The sequence below is a fragment of the Athene noctua genome, chromosome 14 (assembly GCF_965140245.1).
Source record: "Athene noctua chromosome 14, bAthNoc1.hap1.1, whole genome shotgun sequence".
Classification (NCBI taxonomy): domain Eukaryota; kingdom Metazoa; phylum Chordata; class Aves; order Strigiformes; family Strigidae; genus Athene; species Athene noctua.
This window is the reverse complement of record NC_134050.1, coordinates 20,568,880-20,589,158: the sequence shown is the minus strand read 5'-3', so window position 1 is coordinate 20,589,158 and position 20,279 is coordinate 20,568,880. Positions and strand designations below refer to the sequence as shown.

Below are 20,279 nucleotides of genomic sequence, written 5' to 3'. Positions count from 1 at the left end.
ACAATGCTCAGTGAAGGAACTTTATAGGTGGTTTTCTGCTTAAAAAGAAGTAACACAGTGGCATGCACAGGTTTGCTTTACTCATAAGCTTTAAGCACAGACCCAGCCATCCACAAACACAAAAACTTGAGATTTTAAAATATTTTCATGTAGAGTTACAACATATTATTAGTCAACTTCTACTTTTCAAGTTCAGCTTATTTACCTCATGAAATTTTCATGTGAGTCTCAATAACATCTTACTGGCATAAGAAATTAACTGTCTGCGGTGCATATATGCAAGAGAAGCGGCTACACCATTGCCAAATACTAATCTCACATTGCAGAAACACAAAGTAGGAGAGGTACTAGAGAAGTATGGTGCATCTCAACTTCAGCTGCAGGTTGAAGCAACAACCCATATCATTCTTTTCTTCCCAGTTCACTCTGAGACCAAATTCTTCAATTTTCTTCCACCCATGGTTTACCACCTGTATAAACAGGCAAGCCTCATTACTGTTTCAACTCAACATGTATCTGCCTTTTCCAAACAAGAATGGAAATTAATGTCTAAAAAGCTTTGAGTTCATCATAAAAGAGTCCAAAATCAGAAGTCAATCTGTTCCCTACAAAGTCTCTACATGAGGCAGAAAAAAACAACACAAGCTTTACGCAGCATTAACTATTATCATTTGTATCATGGTAACACCTAGAAGACAGAATCAAGATTGTTACTCTGAAAGGCACAATATGGGCACATTGTGAAGGACTGTCACACCTAAAGAACTTGCTGTCTAGATACACAAGGCAATGAAGGCCCACAAAAGACCAGGATTAAGGGTCTTGCCCATGGGCGGTCGATGTCAGAGCCAAGACGAGAACGCAGTGTGCTAAGTGGAGCCATACCCAGTGTAATTTTCCAGACTGAGTAAATTTACAACCTTTTTATACCTTCAAGGTACCTTACAAACAAATTTTAAAAGAGCACAAAAAGACAAGGATTTTACTACGGCAAACTGCTTCGGAATTATCTCAGTCACCTGAACTCTCCCATCCCTTTGGCAGCCTTGACAAGGTGTACTGCAGATAAGAAACTGGACTCCTGATATACATCTACAGAAGTGTGACTAAATGTTTTTCCATCTTTTCTATGGTCCAATTTCAGCAGATTTAAGTGCCAAAAGAAATAACTCCAGGGCTATGCTGCAGTGCAAATGTTCAAATGGGGGGGGGGGAGGAAAAGATACATAGCTCTTCTCCAAAATCAGAGGGCCACAAACATAAGCAACACACTGCTGGAAGGGCAGACAGAAAAGCAGGAATGCAGACATTTTTCCCCAGATATAAATTAAAATATACAGATTCTAAAACTGCTTATAGAACACAGGTGACAAAACGCATCCATGGGGTGTTTTATTTATTTATTTATTTTTGTCCAAAACCCATCCCTCATTTCTAGAGAAGGAAGGGTACAAGCCTGTTAGCATTACACAAGGAAGCAATATAATGGAGGGCAGAGCCAAGTGCATTTGTTTATACTAAAACAAAACTAACTTAAGCAATGAGTGGCCTTCACTGATCAGATTATCCTGTTTTGTACAGAGCATCCCTTTCCTCCACCCTTTATTTGCACATTTGGCTGTGTCTTCATTGCTAAAGAGAAAGATGTAATTATTACATTAAGATAACTATTTCGGTGTAAAAATGCCAGCAGAGAAAGGTAACTTTTACATCAAGTAAAAAGCCAGTGTCATTATTTCACTCCTCACCTGAGGTTTCATCAGCTGCATGGAGTTGCACTGACTCTTATCAGGATTTTTACATCAAGATTTCAATATCAGTGTAATTACACCTGTTTCAGCCATGAAGACATGACCCAGGATTCTCAGAGCAGGAAGCCTTCTCCCTTTGTGCCTGGAAAACATTCAGGGTATTTCAGACGAAATGATATTCCACACAACTATTCCAATCCTATGCTATAGTTGAGGAAAAGAAAGAAATACTGCCATCCTTCAGGAGCCAGACTAGGAACCTGACTAAGGCTTCAGAATACGTTTAATACACTGCAATGCCCTGCCTAGCATTTAACACACAGTAGGACTAAGTGCCATGTGTCCCCTCTCCGGTAAATCCCTTTTGAGTATAGTAAACTTACTACAACCAGTTTTTACAACTCTTCTATTTCTAGTTGTTGAAGATTGTTTTGGAGTTTAAATGTCCTGGATTCTGCCCTCCCTATTATACATACATTTGGAGGTGTTTTTTACTTAAAGACAGTGCACAATACAAATGTTAATACAAAAAGCTACGACGCGCAGTCTAAAAATCACGTTTCCAATCCAGAAACGTGACGAACACGACACATGCCAGACATTAGCACACCCTCAGCAATTAACAACTGCATTTTAACTTTGTATAAACAAGACCCTGCAGCACATTGTTAATAAACATAAAATGCATGCAAGAAATGACCACATGCATTTAAGTAACTCCCTTCAGGTATGAATGATGACTGAATACAGCAGCAGACATCTACCCTCTTAAAACACAACAGGGGCTTATGAACCCAATTTAACCCACATATTTACATGAAAATGAGAAGGGCTGGTATTTCTACATATTAAAGAAGTCTTGCTTAAAAAAATATATTATGCCCCAAATGTAAGCCTTATGTAAATAATTTAAAAAACAAATAAACAAACAGAAGACACCTTAAATTAGTGAACTGCAAGAAAATGGAACACCGTGCCTGCATCCATCTAGCCTTTGAAGCACTGTCTGAAAGAGAAGGTTGAACAACCATCCGGAGTATTGTTAAACCAGAGGAAAAGCCTACCTTCTTTTAAAACTAGACGTAAACTAGACCACAAAAGCACTTTCTTTTTATGAAAAAAAGCTTTTTCCTCAAAAACAACAACAAAAAGCCAACCACCAACAACAAAAAAACAAACCCACACCAAACAGGCACTGACTTGAAGTACAGTTCACAGAAGCCCTTCACTTCTATACTAAACTTAGGCACCTCATCCTGTAACTAAATATTTGCTCAGAGTTAGGACAACCTTCATTTTCTACTTACAGAAAGCACCGTAACATTACAATAATAGTGGTACAAAGTGGAAACCGGTAACTCCTTTATCAAGCTCATCTAGTGCAGAAATTAACTAAAGAAGATGCAAATTAAAATGAGTATTTCTTTCTCCTTTAAAAAGGGAACCTAAATTCCAGGACTCCCTACTCACATCAGTCTTCTATTAATTACCATGTGCAATCAACAAACCTCAACTAGGTGACAAAGTAACTCACTTTTGAGGACAATTCAGGGTTTTTTGTCTCCTTTTCTGTGACTAATACTTGTAATGTAGAGAAGCACTGTGCAATACACATTATTGACTCAGCAGGAATGAGATTCAAAACCACCAACTCGTTTTATAAAAGTTACTGAGGAGCCAATAACTAGAAGTCATTATCATCCATCCACTACTACTACTTGATAATTGCACCATGACGCTCTGAAGCAAGAAGATGCACTTTATGTTCTCTATGTTATCAACATGTGAAGAACATCAACTTTGTTTTACCTAGAGGAAGTTAGGGCATCTCAAGAATGTGCTCCACTGATTACAGCATTATGTTCTTTCCTTTATAAAACCCTAGAATGCAGAGTATGCTTATATATACACACACAGATATATATACACACACACTTAATAAGATAACAAGACTTGACATCAAATGACAGAAAACATTTCTAGAAGCTACTTAAGTTGAAACTTACAAACTAAAGCCTTCCATCTCATGCAGTAATTGTGCAAGGACACCACAGAACAGCACAACATCAAAGGAGAAAACATCTATCTACTCCTGCAGAACAGTTAATCCATACAATTAACCCACTATCATATCACACTATAAATGCGAACACATGCTCCATTTCTGTGTGCCTCAGAAGATTCTCAAAGATGCTATTCTTGTCACTAATGAGGTGCAGCACAATTAAAGACTTGCAAAAATAACACACCGGGTTTAGATTTTATTCATATACATATATATTACAAAAAAAGAACACAGAGAACAAAACATCATAGGCTGCGTAACATCGGAATTGCATGGAAATGTGGCATCATCCTTCCTTCAAAGTTGAGTACGTTACACCCATCAAAAATTCTTGATCTTGCAGTACCACAGTTTTATTAGAGTAGAGAAAAAAATTATTTAAATCATATTTTACACTATATCATAAAGCAGTCTCTCTATTTCTCCTCACTGATGCAGGTTTTGTTAATAACATGGGGGGGGGGGGGGGGAAGAGAGAAAATAATAAAAGAAAATAATTGACCAAGGAAAAGGGGAAAAGACAATCCACAACACAAAAGGTAACTGAGGTTATTAGGCCCAGTTTTCTAATCTAGTTGACTAGATGACCACATATTTTTGTGCTGTCACTGGATGGAGCGTGGTATGGAAGCTGGATGCTGCTTAAACTAAAACCACTGGAGAGAGCACTCCCTTTGAAACACAGCCTGATCTACACCAGGTGGTGCAAACAAAGCCCTTTTCCTTCAGACTTAAAGCAACACTGTTAGTTACAAGAAGGACCCCAGCAGACTCTAGAACATTTAAAATTAGTAAATCCACTGCATGGATGACATTGTTATAACCTCATTTACAGTGACCTGTGTCTAAATATTATTTAAAAAACCCAACCCAAACACAAACAAAAAAAAAAACAGAAAAAAAAATAAAAAACAACTTCTCCAGGATTATAGGAAGCAACAAGAGAACCACCTGTAGAGTTCAATTTAAGGATCAAATCAGCCTCCAGAGAAGAAAAAGAATTAATTAAAATCTAAACAGTAAGCCGCAGATAAACCCAATTCAGGGCTATTTGGGGTTTGCATGTAAACTTTTGTGCACTATTCAAATAAAGCCTTTTTTGTTAGTGCCAATTTTACAACTGTATAGAAATACGTGCTTTGAGGTTGCTAACCGACAAATTTCAGGAATTCTTGGGTTTTAACATGAATTTACATCTGTCATTTCAGACACTGGGAAGAATTTTGAAATCTTTACTGCTCTGCTGATGCATCACTGAAGCCAGTGCAACAGGTGGAGCTGAAGTTGGAGATCCAGTACTAGTATCCAGCAAAAAGAGTCTGATCAGACATTTGGCACATACTCAGCTGAACATGGGAGAAAGGCACAGAATGATATCTGCTGTAGACTGATCCATTTGTTAATGTTTTGGGATCATGCCAGCAAAAATTATCCTCTTAGGAATAAGCAGTATTTATGACAGGACTTTGAATACATTACCATTCCATGTTTCAAAGTCTTTCTAAATAAAGATAATAAAACACCCTCACTTCTGGCCACAAATACAACAGTGATCTGACAACTGACATCTCACACATCAACAACTGCAAAAAACACACTGATTTTTTTTTTCCAGCCATCTCGCCTTCCTGGTGAAGGCCAGAGTTTTGAAAGTGAACTTGGATAGCTTAAAAGTTAAAACTTTCATTGAAAGAAATGTTGTCAAGCACACTAAGCAAACACAACTTACTCAATACTCACAGTAAGCTGTTCCCAGTGTCCTGCTGATGTTTAAATAGGAAAATAACCCTGCAAAGTCCATTCCTTTTTATAAACAGCCAACATCAGTTCAGACTTTATAATAACAAACTGGTGCTAAAGTTTCTTTTTGCAGTCAGAAGTGTACGCACATAATGCTTACTCATCTCCCACTGTGCTTGACTGGTCTATTCTTGCAATCAAATGCTTCAGTTTAAAAGAAAAAATAGTTATCAAAACTCTAGTTGCTGCAGAAAACAGGGAGGGTTTTGTAGAATTCAGTATATTGCTTCTGACTCAACAATAAAGTGGCAGACAAGTTACAGAGGAGAACGCACTGCATGCAGCTGTAATTCAGAGCACAGCAGCTGACAAGTTGTATTTTTATCCCCGCAACCTCTCCACGTGCCTGTTGATGCCCAAGCCACCAGAAACCACGCAAAGGCTTTTCATTAGCACTGGTACATAGTCTCTCAATGGCTATGAAGCTTTACTGAACCAGTGATGAGTTCCTGTCAGCACAGTGGTTTCCAACAGCAATGACAGTCATGCAGCAGGGAATAGAGACCTGAAGTCATTTTAGTTTCCAACACAGACCAAGATTTTATTTATAAAAATAAATAACTGCTGCTAGAGTCTCAAAATGAGCATAGGAAAGAATGTGTAAAGCAGCTTCCTCCCAATTAATGGCCAGAGAACTAAACAGCTGGAGAATTTAGCGGTAATTTAAAAAGAGCAGCAAAATTTAGAAGAATAAATTCCTACCCCATACTAGTACACTGGTTTGAGTGTACCCGTCATGCAGCGTGGGCTCCCAAGCAAATCATTACATTTCCTGTTGTCCATTCAAACAAGTTCTCCCACCTAGCTCTGGCTCATTGCCAATCAAGGACCAAAAACGTGTCTGAAAGACACTCTTGCCACATAACCTGAAGTGTTCTCATAGGCTCTTGGCAATACATTAAGAAAAGAAATACTTAAAAGAAGGCATCCTTCCTCAGAAACTAGCATTTGTGGACAAGGAGGTCGTAACAGGTGTCATGTTATAAGCAGCCATGATAATGAATCAGTTGATATCAAGATGTGACCAGCAAACGCTCAGATTCAGTAACACAAGCCTGTTACACAGTCCCAATCCCTACAGTACAAAATCAGGTCCAAGGCTAAGACTTGGACTATAATAAAAATATTCCTGAACAGATTTTCACGGGGAAAACAGTTCCAAAATACAAGCACCCTTGGAGAAGTAATTGTGGAATAGCCATTGGGTTTTGAATTCCTATTCTATTTCAAACATAGAGCAAGTTTTGTTACCCTACAAAACCCTTATAATCTGTACAAGGAAGGTGATACTAACAGGTCCCAAGAACATTCCTCAAAGTTGGGCACTGCAGCACATCTCCTTTAAAAAGAAAACTTTATTCTGTGTCCCTGCAACATTGACTCCACAGAATCCCAGGAATCAGAAAAGCACAAAAAAAGCATGCCAGAATCTTTACCTGTATCTACCAAGTGCCTTCTGGATAGGCACAGCAGCTTTTACACATTCAATTTGCATAGGTAAGAGCAGCAGTGTCAGGGAACAAGTATGGCTTGGAGGACTGAGTCAGCTGCACTGAGAACTTACAGCACTCCACATCCTCCCTCAATGCACACACTTCCTCAGGAAGAAAAAAACCCAACAAACAAAGACAAAAACAAAAAAACCAACTCAGAATAGCCAGGCGAGTGGCCAATGCTCACAAAGATTCCATAGCCATTGTTCAGAGAAAACAAGTGACTTGCATCATTCCCCACATGCAGTAAGCTTCGAGCTGGCTGAATTTTGCCTCTGAGGACCAGCACCAGATGTGCTCCATCTCCAGATGGCAGGGGGTCCTCACCCTAGGGATCAGCAACCGAAGATATTTTCCATGAGCTGTAATTACTGCAGCAGGACGGAGAAGGGCTGCATGTGTCAAGGTGGTAATCCCCAAGGTAAAGGAACCCTAGATCACTTACATCTTTTGCAGACAACAATGAAGACCTTAATTTGGACTGTGCAAGTTGAGAGATAATATGGAACAGAGGTCACAAGCATGAAGTACTTCTACCTGCTCATCTTCTCTCCACTGTGCACTAGGCTGAATGCCAAGCAGCAATCCCGGGCTAAGGTGCAGCTTCTCCAGTTTTACCAACTCCATCACAGAGCAGAGTGTTCGCAGAGCCACGTGCAAAGGGACAGCGGGCCTCTTCAAACTGCCAGAAATAGGAGGGTGTTTTGGGGTTGGTTTTTTTGTTTGGGTTTTTTTCTTGTTTCCTTCCATTCAGTGATGCTGCCTCATCATCCTACTTCGAGAAATAACCCAACAAGTTTCCAAGAGCTCTCTCGACCACCGTTTTTAATTACCCACCTACAGACATTCCAGCCTTTAGCAATCTTGGGGGGGGGGGGGGGGTGTGGGGGGGGGGTGTGTGTGTCAGGAAACACAACACAAAACAAGCAGGTAAAAGGAAAAACGATACACAAGATCCCTGCCTACAGGAGCTTTCAACCTGAGAAGAAATACTACCAACACAGGAGAAGGATACAACACACAGAAATTGTAAAATAAAGACTGCAAAAGGTGTGGAAAGTAGTTACAAAAGATCAAAGATTTAGGTGCACAAAACTGATCAGGCATATAATTCTGATTAATAAAATACACATCACCCTACCTTTTCAGGGATACTTCACTTACCATTCTATTAGTTTGCAGCTTAATTTTCTCTAATGAAATACTAGTCATTGAGAGAGTAATACAATGGAGTCAAACAAAGCAGGTTTATTGCTAGAAGGTTATTTCAAGAGTATGTGTATAGGAGAAGATTATTTTGAGGTGCTTCTTGTGTAAAACACTCCAAGATGCACTCAGAGAGACCATTTATGTATCACTGTCACTTTTTCTCATATGAAAAGTTGGCATTCACAGACTTAAAGGAATGCTTCAGTAACAACACCAAAAACCAATGCAGTCCCATGCCTAGCAACTGTAAAACTTTCCTCCTTAAAATCATGTAGTAAGAATTAACACTGGGAGTTAAAAGTCTACATAAAAAATAGGGATTTTTTTTTTTCAGAAACAGAAGGTTATTCAATAATACAACCATTAGAATGAAAGGAAAAAAAAAAATCAAGCAGGAGAAACTGGTTAACCAAGTGTTTAAGCACATAAGAACATACATACTACATACACACTCACACATACATGAGTGGAATATGTGGAATTTCCCCCCCCCCAATATCTCATGCCCTTCCACATGTACATGCTTCAGTATAAACTAGCTAGGGCCTTGTCAGAGATTACTTCTGCCTAAATCAGCACTTCTGTGAACTACAAGCAAATCTGCCTCTGCTCTGGGGAACTGAGAGATCTGGTAGAACATTTAAACTCTGAGCAACTACCAGTCACCAAGTAAAACCCAGGCATTTTCTAGTTCTCTGGCTCATGCAAAATGGCTTCACTTTCCATAAACATCTTGAAGGCTTTTTAAAACGCTAAAATTTGTGAACAGCAGAATGACCTCAGCATTAACAGGCATCTAACACAGGGATGTGTCACAATCATACAGGATTCCTTCAAGCAGAAGGATTACCACCCCCAGTCCTGACAAACATGTTGTTTCTGTTGCTTTGATAGAGGAAGTTCAGAAGTAGCCAGGATAACTCCATGGTCAACCCTCTGTCCTTTAAATTTAAATGAAAAATCTTCCTAGTTGAGCATTTCATTTTTCAGTTGCAGTCAGATGTGATGGTAACAACGAGGGGAATGACCACAGCCATGAATACATTTCAGAGAGAAAATTAATCACAACCTGTATCACATTTTTGGCCACAAACTAGATGTGAACAGAGAGCAATTCCTCTGAAAATATTAACTATCTGTAGAACTTGTTTGTCAAAGTTTATTAGGCCAAGTAAGATCTAGCAGCAGACTGTTAATCTATTTACTAATTGTCAAGCATGCCATTCAAAGTTCAAATTATATAGATTAATTCTACACACAGGCTACAGAGCTCACTTCGGTTATTCATCTGCAACTCTTACAGAACTCCTGCAGATAATGGTTTATTTACAGCAAATATCATCCAACAGTCACTTAAATTTTTGCTGGTGTGTGTGCATTTCTCCCAACTCTACCATTAGCTACAATGTTTACAGAAACTTACATTTTGAGCTCCCTTAAGACTTGATTTACTCTGTTCAAATAAAGTCTCCAGAAACATTCCATGACTCTTTCCAGGGTGCATGGTTCCTTCTAGTATTCACCATATCTGACTTCTGCAATTGAAAAATGCACCTTTTTAATAGCATCATGGAAAACCTCCTCCTGCACACAGATTCCAAAGTCACAGCTGACATGGAGAGTGGTGGAGGTTTGTGGCTCAGACTGGGGTGGGTGTTGATGAAGGATCAGATGAGATGAAATTCCAGGTTCATAGAGGTCTTGGGGGTACATAAAAGGGAAAGACTTGCAAACAATTCAAGTCCAATTTATTGAGGCTTCACTATAGTTCTGCCTGTGTTAGCCTCACCCTATCTAAGTCACATGCAGCTTGCCTAAGTAAGTCCAGATGCATAACTCTTCATGAGTATACACTTTCTAGCACTTGAACACCTGCAAACTTGCATTTGAGAGCATGGGTAAGTAACAGTCAACTTGATCCAGACAGTAAAAAACATGCTGTTAAAACCCAGACAGACAAAAATTCTCCATAACTACAGATTTCTTTTACTCAGCCATTGAAGGTGTGGCTAATGTACACTTACTTTTTTTTTTTTTTTTTTTTTAAATCATCCACTGCTGGGCAGACCTCCTAGGTGGAAAATGCTGCCCATGTGCATTTTCATTCTCTTGATTCTGACTTGAGAACATGAATACTAACACAGCAGTTTAATTTGCTTTCATATTTTTTGTGAAAGACATACCCAGGTAAGTCACCAATACAGACTGCTGAGGCTGAATTATTTTCCCTTCAAAAAAAATAAGTTTAAAAACTTAGTACTTCAAACTGCCAACTCTCAAGAAGGGGAAGCAATCAGGGAAAAATCCAAAGAAAGAAAAACTATTTATATAATTTATATCATATTTTATGTCCAAATTAATTCCTATAGGGCAGGCAACTCTATTCTGAGTTTCTCAATATTTCTAGAACTAGAAAAATTTCAGAAATGAAAACGAAGTGTGACAGAGAAAATAGGAAACTTGGTGGCCATGAGTGACCTTCCTTAAATGGGACAGAATTTGTAAGCCACACTTCATTTAAAATAACTAGTTAAACAAATTAAAGGCTCCAAAGCTCCTTTAAATGCTATACACAATGTAAGTAGTGATCAATGTATATCTAATTTATGATTCAGTGGTCAAGGTGACACTTTTCATAAAACAAAGGATTAGAATTTTGGTTTTTAAATTCTGCTGCTTTGAGAAGTTCAAGAAACATCATTATGGCTTTTATATTAAGCTACAAGTGCTAAGAACACTAAGTATGTTATACAGACATCCCCTATAGTTACACATGAGGGAATAAATCTCATAACCGTTCATTCCTTCTCCTCCTTGAATTAGTCAGTCATCAGCAGAGACAGCTTGTTATCCAAGAGCCAAACTCTTGCTTTCTCTCTTCTTCCATAATTAAAATGTAAAACAGATACAAATATACTTCTATTTCAGAATGTATTTTCATGACATCACCAAGACACTGGTCTAGTGACTGAACTAAAAACAGTATTTGAAGACAGATACACAGCAGCAACATTTCCTAGGTTACTTGGAATGCCACACACAGCTTTGTGATTGTCCTTTTAAAGCAAACATTCTTTGCCCCAGAAAACTTATTTTTATACCTGCATAACAACTTGTAGAAACTGTCTCTTACCAATTATTTGGAAAGAATCCTTGAACAATAATAATAATAAAGACATAAGGCCTTTCACATCACCTCAAATATCAAGTATGCACCCCTTCTAAAACTAAACATGGAGATACCAGCCTAGATGACTTTCTAAAATTTGACACACCAAGATTTCAGCCCTCAACAGCCTCTTCAAAGTCTGATTACAGAGGAATATGCCACAGCTCATGTAGAATCCTAGAAATGACGGGCTGATGGAAAAGGACATGGCAAAGTGCCCAACCACCCCACGGGGTGCAAGGACGATCAAAACCTCGTAACAATGAAGTAGCTGGCACACCACTCAATGTCATAAAAAATGCCCTTCATTCTTACTCTTTATGTGTGGCTCTGCAGGTGTGTTATTTAGGAAGTCTGAGAAAAAAAAAAATCCACACTATAAAGAAATAAAGCTTCAATGGCACAGGCCAGCTACTCCAAAAAGCTCCCAGAGATGTGTCATGGTGGGAAACCTGCAGAACACCTACACCATGCACAGCCCAGCTCTTTACTTCAGGAGCACATACAAAATAAAACCAGGGTACTTCTGACCACCACTGTCATAGTGAGTCCACTGAAAAAGCATTTCATCTCTTACAGCAAGGCCAAACCCACATCTTTATTTAAGAATTATCTAAAGAGAATGGCAGAAGCATGGTATAACAAAGTACAGCTGCAGGTCAGGACATCCTACACACTGGCTAATCTGAAGCAACATTAAGTCTCACAAAAGCATTTTGGTTGATATATTGTCATTTGCACAGTCTGTGCTGTTGTTTTTTTAATTCATATAAAGACAAGTACACCAGACAGACTTAAGGGTATGTCTCCCTCTCAATTTATAAAGATAAAAAAGGAAGCAACCTCACCTTCTTGACAGCCGTTCTCTATAGTGTGAACTTCTGCATTCAAATAAACAAACATTTAATTTCATGTCTGGTCTTCTTTTTTTTTTTCCCCTTTCTGAAGTCCAGCTAGGATAGTTTTAATTTGGAAGAACAGAAAAGAATGCGTTCATGCAAAATGAATGAAATAAAAAAAAGTATAAGGACTGGACAAAGCATCCATGAACTTGGAATACAAGTAAAACTGAAATTTCCACAGGAGGTATACTGAAGTTATTGCGAGGATTTAAGCGCATTACTGAGGTTAATCATAATCTGTGCCCAATTCAAAACCTAGAGTATATGGCTTAAGCCATAAATACATAAAGTATTCCATAAAAGTTCTCAAATGACATACCAATAACCCATAGACTATAGCAGCACCATACACTTTCATCATGTTTTTTCAGATCCTCCACTCCTTTTGACTTAGTTAAAACCAGCACTAAACGGCAGAAAAGAAAAAGAACATCTACAAAATCCCATTACAGTAATACTATTTGATTCCCAAACCCAAAAGCCAAGAAATTCAGTAAGCAGGTCCACTCAATCCACAGCTCCTCCTCATCTGCCAAGAGGTTTAGAAACACGAAGCAGACGCTTGCTAACCCTCTCTTGCTTTTTCTGACCGTTGAACACAGCAGAAAGATGAGGTCAAGCTTCTGTCTTCACTTACTACGACCTCCTACCTCTAATCTAGTTCTTGCAGGCTGAGAATCAAGAGTCCCCCAGGGCTAATTTATCACCTTTACTATCATGTGTAACAAGCCACTTCCAAAAAGAAGTATTAATACAAATGTTTAATGAATCACATTTAATGCAACAACACAGTGAAATTCAAGTCAATGTGCACTCAAAACAACCTAGAGAAAGGGTAGCAGAGAACCTCTGGAATCACCAAACATCACAAAACTGTCAAATCCCAAGCTAAATGAAGGGATGTCAAGGTAACTCACTCAACCATTAATTTCCCTCTCAGACAAAACTCAAGCCAACAGGGGGTCCTGTAGTAAGGACAAAACCACCAAATGAAGATCACTGCACTTTAACAGGACACCACGTGCCCTTTAACAAGAATCCACGAGAAAAAACTGAAAATTGAGCCCTTTGTATAACCACACCAAAGACAGAAATATAATTTCCATCTTTCCGCTTTTCATAGTACAGGGGAGAGTTATAGCCTAACACACTTGCAACTTCACTTCTCCATCTGCATGATTTTTCAGATAGCTCAGGAACAGCACACTTCATAGTTTTGTTGAACAATTAATTACCTGTTTTACCTCTACAGTCTCAACAGGAATACTAGAGTTCAAAAACCTTAATTCTCCCTGTCACAAAGACAACTTTTATTACTGTTTAAAGGAAGTCAACTTAAACTGGGGAAGCTCCATTTCCTTACGTATAAAAGATAAATACCAGATGCTCTGTTAGTAGAATATTCAGAATTTGCACACACTCATGCAGCACTTCAGAAAGCCGAAGTGCCAAACAGTATTCAACAACTACTATTAATCAGGGATATTTTTAAATACATACGCCAACATCTGAGGTTCTCAGACCACTGACAATCACATGAGGAACTTACTGTTGCATCTGCTGTCAGGGCTGTTTGTTGCAACAGCAATAAACCTTCATACTGTGAAATGAAGACAATTCTGTAGCTGATTCACAGTCAAGAAATTCCCTCTCCCAACAGACTGTCCCCATTAAGCTAATCTAACACAACACACTCATATAAAGCATTTATTGGTTTAAGAGGTTCCAGTTGCTTTAACCCTTTTATCATCCAGAGCAAAAGAACCAATTTAAATCAAGCATGTGTCAATTTACTGGCATCCTTGCAAAAGTCACCCATGGATTTAACATCAATACAAAATGACACCTTACATCTGCCTTTGCTGGCAGGCAAAGCGTGAGTCAAGCAAGAGTAAAGGAAAGAACTGCTAAATTAAACATCCTTTTTATTACATGGACCCTCAATACCCTTACCATCACCCATTCTTTACACTCTTTGGAAATTCCCAGTACAATTTTGCGGCTTAACAGATATTTTCAATCTTTAGCAAACAGAAACCAAAAAAGAGGAAACGCTGGTGAGCTCCGCATTCTGATTTTTCTGAGAAGGAACCAAAAGAATTGTTGGCAAATAAACTCCTAACAAACAACTGTACTGAACAATACTTTGTGGGACATATTTCCCATTTTCTCTCCTCCCAGCACAACTGTTTAATCACAAAAAAAAAATCTCCAAAACTGCTCAAAATATCCTTTGACTCTAACAAGAGACTTTCCATGGCCTAACTTAATGGGGGTAGGACTCCCTAGAAGTATTTTTTCCAGTTCAGACATCCCAGCTGTGGGCTGTCAGCAGATGGCACATCTGTGACTTCTTCAGAAATTCCCAAGCGTCCAAACAGCACGTGGCTTTGGCCAGCCAGCGTCCCCAACCACTATCCTAGTTATCTGCTCCCGCCCTAAGTGAACTTGCAGTGTTGTTGGACATGTCCTGTTGGGAAACAATACAGAGAAAGAAGAAAATAACCCTTTTTTTTTTTTCCTCAAAATCTCTAAACAAAATGCTGACTCCATTGTGCGTAGCAGAACTGCACCACTGCTGGCCTGTGTTGTGGACAGGGGCGATACTTACTCTACTGCCATTTTCCCCTCAAGGCTCAGGTTGACACCTATTTGAGTTCTCCACCAAGGTCCTGAGCAGAAAATAACAAGTATTCCCTTCAGGTGTTCTCAGTGGTGTGTTTTTTTCAGACACATCAACTCCCATGAGAATTTCTGAACTTACAGGGGCCAAACATTTTGAATGTTTAATAGCTCTTGGGTTAAAGATGTAAGGAAAAATTAAGAGGATTTCTTAGAATGAAAAGAAATAAAGCTACCTATAATAACCACCTTCTAATAAGGAATTTAAACCTAGTTATTGTTCTCGACCTCAAGATGGCAGGTTGCTTTCATACAATACAGTATGTTCACAAAAAATACTGATCTAACATGAAACTAAACCTTGTCATTAAAGCTATTCCTGACGATCACAAATAGAGACATTTCTTTTATTTCTGCTTTGACAAAAAGGAACAACTACTTTTGACTCTACACCGCTATAAATTTTAACTAGAAGCAAAGTTACATTAGACTCTCTTTGAAAATCACAAGCATCCATATTCTAGGAGAGGTTTTGTCACCTTTATTTGCTGTTCTGCTGCCAGACCTTACCATAACAATAAAGGGTAACAAATTCCCAGAAACAACCTCTGTTTGCTAAAAAGTTACCTTGGCTTGTGTTATTCAAGAACCATGCAGGACTGAGAAAATTCACATTCAGAACAAAATCCGTGGCCTATTTTACTAATTACTACATTATAAACAAGTAAGAAAAATTCTTAAGATAAAAATGAAAGCAGCTGAGATTAAAAAAAGGTTCAAAAATAGCAAGAGGCAATGGTGGAATTCACACCGGTCTATCGACAAAATGCATTCACACTCGTTCTCAAGTACTGACTTCATGTGTCATTGCTGATTTATGTATTACAGACCCAGCTACAATATGTGTAATTTTAAAACATCTCTAGATGCTTTAAAATGAATTTAAAATTAAATTAATTTAAAATGAAATAGCAACAAATGAATTCACGTACCATACCTAAAAGTCAGTTAAAGCCATTATCCTTTCTCTGGCGAGAGAAGATTCAGTGCTTTGAAAGTACCAGCTTGAACTTCAGAGTCAGTCTGAAGTTACAGTATTTCCTCACTATTTCAAGAGGATTTATGACCATAATTTGTGACAGACCCTCACATCATGCTAGTAGTAGTTACTAGGAAAATAGCCCTCTAAATCAATGACAGACTGACTGAAATGGCACTGAAATGCAGTTGAGGACTCCTACATCACACATTTCCCTGTCATAAAATTAGCAACTGTTCCTTCCTGCTACATTCTACCTTTAAACATAGTGATAAGGTTTTGGTTATATCAGAAAAAAAACAGCATTAATTTAAAAGCTATTTTAGGGTTGTGCTCAAATGCACTTTTTATTTCACACTGTATCCCTAGTTTCAGACTTTTGTAACCATCCTGCCACACTACTCTGTTCACACCTTTCTGTATCTTGTGCTTCTTAGTATCAGGCAAATAGTCGTTCCACTAAAGAAAACTAAGGTAACAGTCTGATAGTTTTCGGAAATATTCTAGCACACGCCAAGCAACAAGCTAACTAGCTTTTGTGAGTTTAAGTAAAAATAAGAGATAATTCTTAAACAGGAATTAACTACTTCCAGATTTTAAGAGCCCCACATAAAACACCTCTGTGCGGTATGAAACGTTCTGAACTTACAATATTTTCAGACAAAAAAATGCCATTGTCATAAACATCTTGTTCTTGAATACTCTGCACAGGCAAAAGATCACTCCCTTCAATGAAGCACCAAATGCAACGATCATTTTGTCTTATCTCAGTTAAAAGAGAGTCAAGTATAACCCATATCTGAAACAGGTTTATCATTACTTCAAGCCACATAAATAAAAACATTCCACGTACAGAGCAAGGACTTAGCTCCACAGCAAAATATTTCACAGCCAAAGTATTCAGGATCTATTACAACTTGACAAACTTCGCAGAAGCTTTAACACTGCCCAAGTTCCAGCACATCTCCAATCCTGCAGAGATCTATTCACATATTTGTAAAATAAGCACATCAAAATACTTTTCAGAGATAAAAGTCCCTTAAAGTCAGGTGTCTGCTTACAGGGTGGGGGTTCTCAGGGATGGAACTGAAAACGTGGAAAGCCTCTCATAGTACATCCATGCTCCTTTTAAAAGGACAGATGAGCTGCCCTTAAAAGTACCGTCCAGACCAACTAAACAAAAGAATCACATACCTTCCTACTAAGTAGGCAGAACAAAAGCAATGTCATTAAGATTTATAACCAAGACCCTTTAGCTAATTACTAAAAACCAGTACATTTGTAGAAGAGTTTTGTGCATGTTAAGGAAGGTGACCACTGATACAGAACACAGGCTATCTTAAAAGAATCACTGTCTCTAAAATGAGATGAATCAAAAACAAACTCCAAGTGACAAAACTTAGTTTTGTTGTGAACTCTTCCTAAGAGTTCCAAATGCAGTTATCCCTCTTTAAAAATACTCCTCTCTATTAGAGTCAGTTAAGTAAATGTAAGGAAACCCTCAGCCTGTTCTCTTGTCATTTAAGCTTCTCGTTAAGTTGATTTTTCCTGCACTAAACCTACACAGCTTCATCCCGTCAAATAGGAACATGAACATCTTTACACAAACATGTTCGGAAAGGAACAAGCCACACTTCAGGTTTTCTGAAACATTTTTAAAAGACTGAGGCAATGTGATCAGAGAAGGTGCTTCCTGAGATGCAAAGGGCATCTTTTTCACACAGTCCTGACAGAACAAGCAATATATAATACACACCTAGAGCTCCAACTAAAAATATGGAATGATGATGCCAACAGAAAATGGTCAGTTCTCCTGCTCTAAATGACAGTTCTAATAATTACACGTGGCTTCAAAAGGTGGGTGGCCTAATAAAAGAGGCCCTGAGGTGATGTTCTGACAGCCTTGGCCACGCCGCCGAGTTTTCTAAACTAGCCAAGAAATCGCAACAACGAGGCTTCCGCCCGCCGAGGCACCGGGGTGAGGGATTCGGCCAGCGCAGAGGCACCAGCAAACCTGCAGTTTTACACGCGCAGCCCCAAACTCCCCGGCCCGGCCCCCCTGAGCCGGGACCAAAGCCGCCCCGCACGGCCGCGGCCCGCAGAGCTCGGCCTCCGTGAGCGCGTCCACTTGAACCCCGGTATTGCGAAGGGAAAGCGAAGGGCAGGCTCCGCGCCCGGGCCGGGGGGCGGGTGGCCGAGGGGCCCAGCGCTGACCCGCACCCCGGGCCGGGCCGACCCCCGCCCGCCGCCGCCTGCAGCCGGGCCGGCCGGTTCCTCCCGCCGCAGCGCCTCCCCCCCGCCCCCGCCGCCCGACTCCAGCCTCAAAGTGGATCGGGGCGGGGGGGAGCCGCTCGCCTTCCCCCCACCCCCTCCCCAGCCCTGCCAAGAGTTTGATGAGCGACACCCGACACCCGCCTCTCCAAACCCAGAGAAATCCCTGCCCGGGACCGCGGAAGGGCGGGAGGGGGGACGGGGCGGGGGGGGGGACGGGGCACGACGACTTTTGTTTCCCTTTTTGCAACTGTACGCGTTTACCTGAGCCACCCCCCGGGGAAAAACTGCTCCACACCCCCCGGGGGGGAATGTCCCGAGGGAAGGGGGAGGAGAGGCCGCCTCTTCCTGCGCCCCCCCTTTTGCTGGGAAGAGGGGCGAGAGGCATAGGGGGGGCGACGCATCCAGCCTCCCGTCCTCCTCTCGCCCGTCCCGTCCCGTCCATGTGCGCGTCCTTCCCCCCACACACTCCGCGGGAGTCCGGCCCGTGTCGCCCGCCCCGCGGGGTCCCGCTCCCGCCGCGCTCCCGCCGCCGCCGCCCTCCCGCCGGAGCGCGGGGGAAAGTTTCCTCAAGTCCGACAACAAAAGGGGCAGCGGCGCTCGGTTCCCCGGCGGCCCGGGCCCCGCGGCGCCCCGCAGAGCTTACCCCCGGCCGGGCCCGGCCCGCAGCGCAGCACCGAGGCGGCCAGGAGCCGCAGCAGCAGCAGCAGCGGGAGCGGCGGGGCCGCCGCCTCCATGTTGTGCCGCCGCAGCAGCTGCCGGAGCCCACGGAGCGTCTCAGGCAGGCTCCATGCTCGGGGCGCTGCGCTCGGCGAGGAGGGAGGCGGGGAAGGGGGGAGGCGCTGGAGCCGGCCCTCCTCCTCCTCCTCCTCCTCCTCCTCCTCCTCCTCCTCCTCACGCCGCGCCAGGGAGGGGGCTGGGATCCTCCGCTCCCCCCGGAGGAGGCGCGGGCGCCCCGTCCCGCCGCAGCGTTCCCCACGCGTGGGTGCACCTGGCCGGGGCGGGGGGGATCTCACGTTTGGTGGTTTGTTGTTGTGTTGGGTTTTGTTCTTTTTTTTTTTTTTTTTCTTTTTCTCGTTCCTTCTGGAGCAATTACTCCGAGAGCAGCCAGGAAGGTCGAAGATGGCTCGCTGCGTGTTCAGAAATCAACTTTCTGGGGTGGATTTCGAAGTTAAGAGCGGGGACGCCCCCCCCCTTCTGCCTCCAGGAAAAAGGGTGGTTGTTTTCTTTGCAGACGGAGGTTCGCTTTTGCCTTCCTCCTCCCACCAAAACAAATGTTTTACAAAGCCACTCTCCGACAAAGCATTACTTTTCAAAGAAAGGTGCATTCAGCAACAAGCTCTTGTTGCCTTTTCCCTCGGATAAACGTGCCACCTGCTCATAGAAACACATTCCCACCCGGAGAGGGGCAGAAACTGCTCCGTGAGGTGAGGCCTTGGTACGGAGGGCTGAGCAGCACCCAGCTCCCACCAAAACATCCTGCACCTCCTGAACGCCAGATACCGCCCCGCTTCCCTAGCAGGGATAGAAGAAAACAGCCTAAATCCAGAATTTCCCTTCGAGTCTCCATTTTTCCCTTGTGCTGACACCAACTCTACAATAGGGAAAAAAAGTTGCTAGATGGCTTTGTATAGAGATGGAGACAGCAAGGGTCTGCCTGGCATCCCATTAAACTATTTTCACAAGTCTCAGAGCAGGAGCTGTAAATCACAAGCAAGTACTTAACAAATGGATGCTAAGTTTAATAGTTTCGTTATTTCAGAGATGAGCGAGTTCTAGGTTTCCCAGTTGCCACGTACTAATATATTTGCCTTGCTGTAGGTGTTACAGCCACAGCTGAGATTTCTTCTTGGTTGCCCTGTGGACCCCTGCCCATCTCAAATACCAGGATCAAATATTCAGGAATTGTTTTCGGTCCTGTTGGTTATTCCATTGCAGACTTGCCCTCAGTCTTCCTC

At 41.3% G+C, this 20,279-nt stretch overlaps 1 protein-coding gene across 1 annotated transcript in view; it reads right to left on the bottom strand.

The window, feature by feature from the left end:
- Window positions 1–19,116, bottom strand: part of LRP5 (LDL receptor related protein 5) — a 160,495-nt gene extending 141,379 nt beyond the window's left edge. Inside the window, exon 1 of the mRNA XM_074918436.1 lies at window positions 18,968–19,116. Within this exon, the coding sequence (XP_074774537.1) occupies window positions 18,968–19,058 (91 nt within the window). The 5' untranslated portion in view covers window positions 19,059–19,116. The remainder of the gene's footprint in view (window positions 1–18,967) is intronic.
- Between the last annotated feature and the right edge of the window lie 1,163 nt (window positions 19,117–20,279).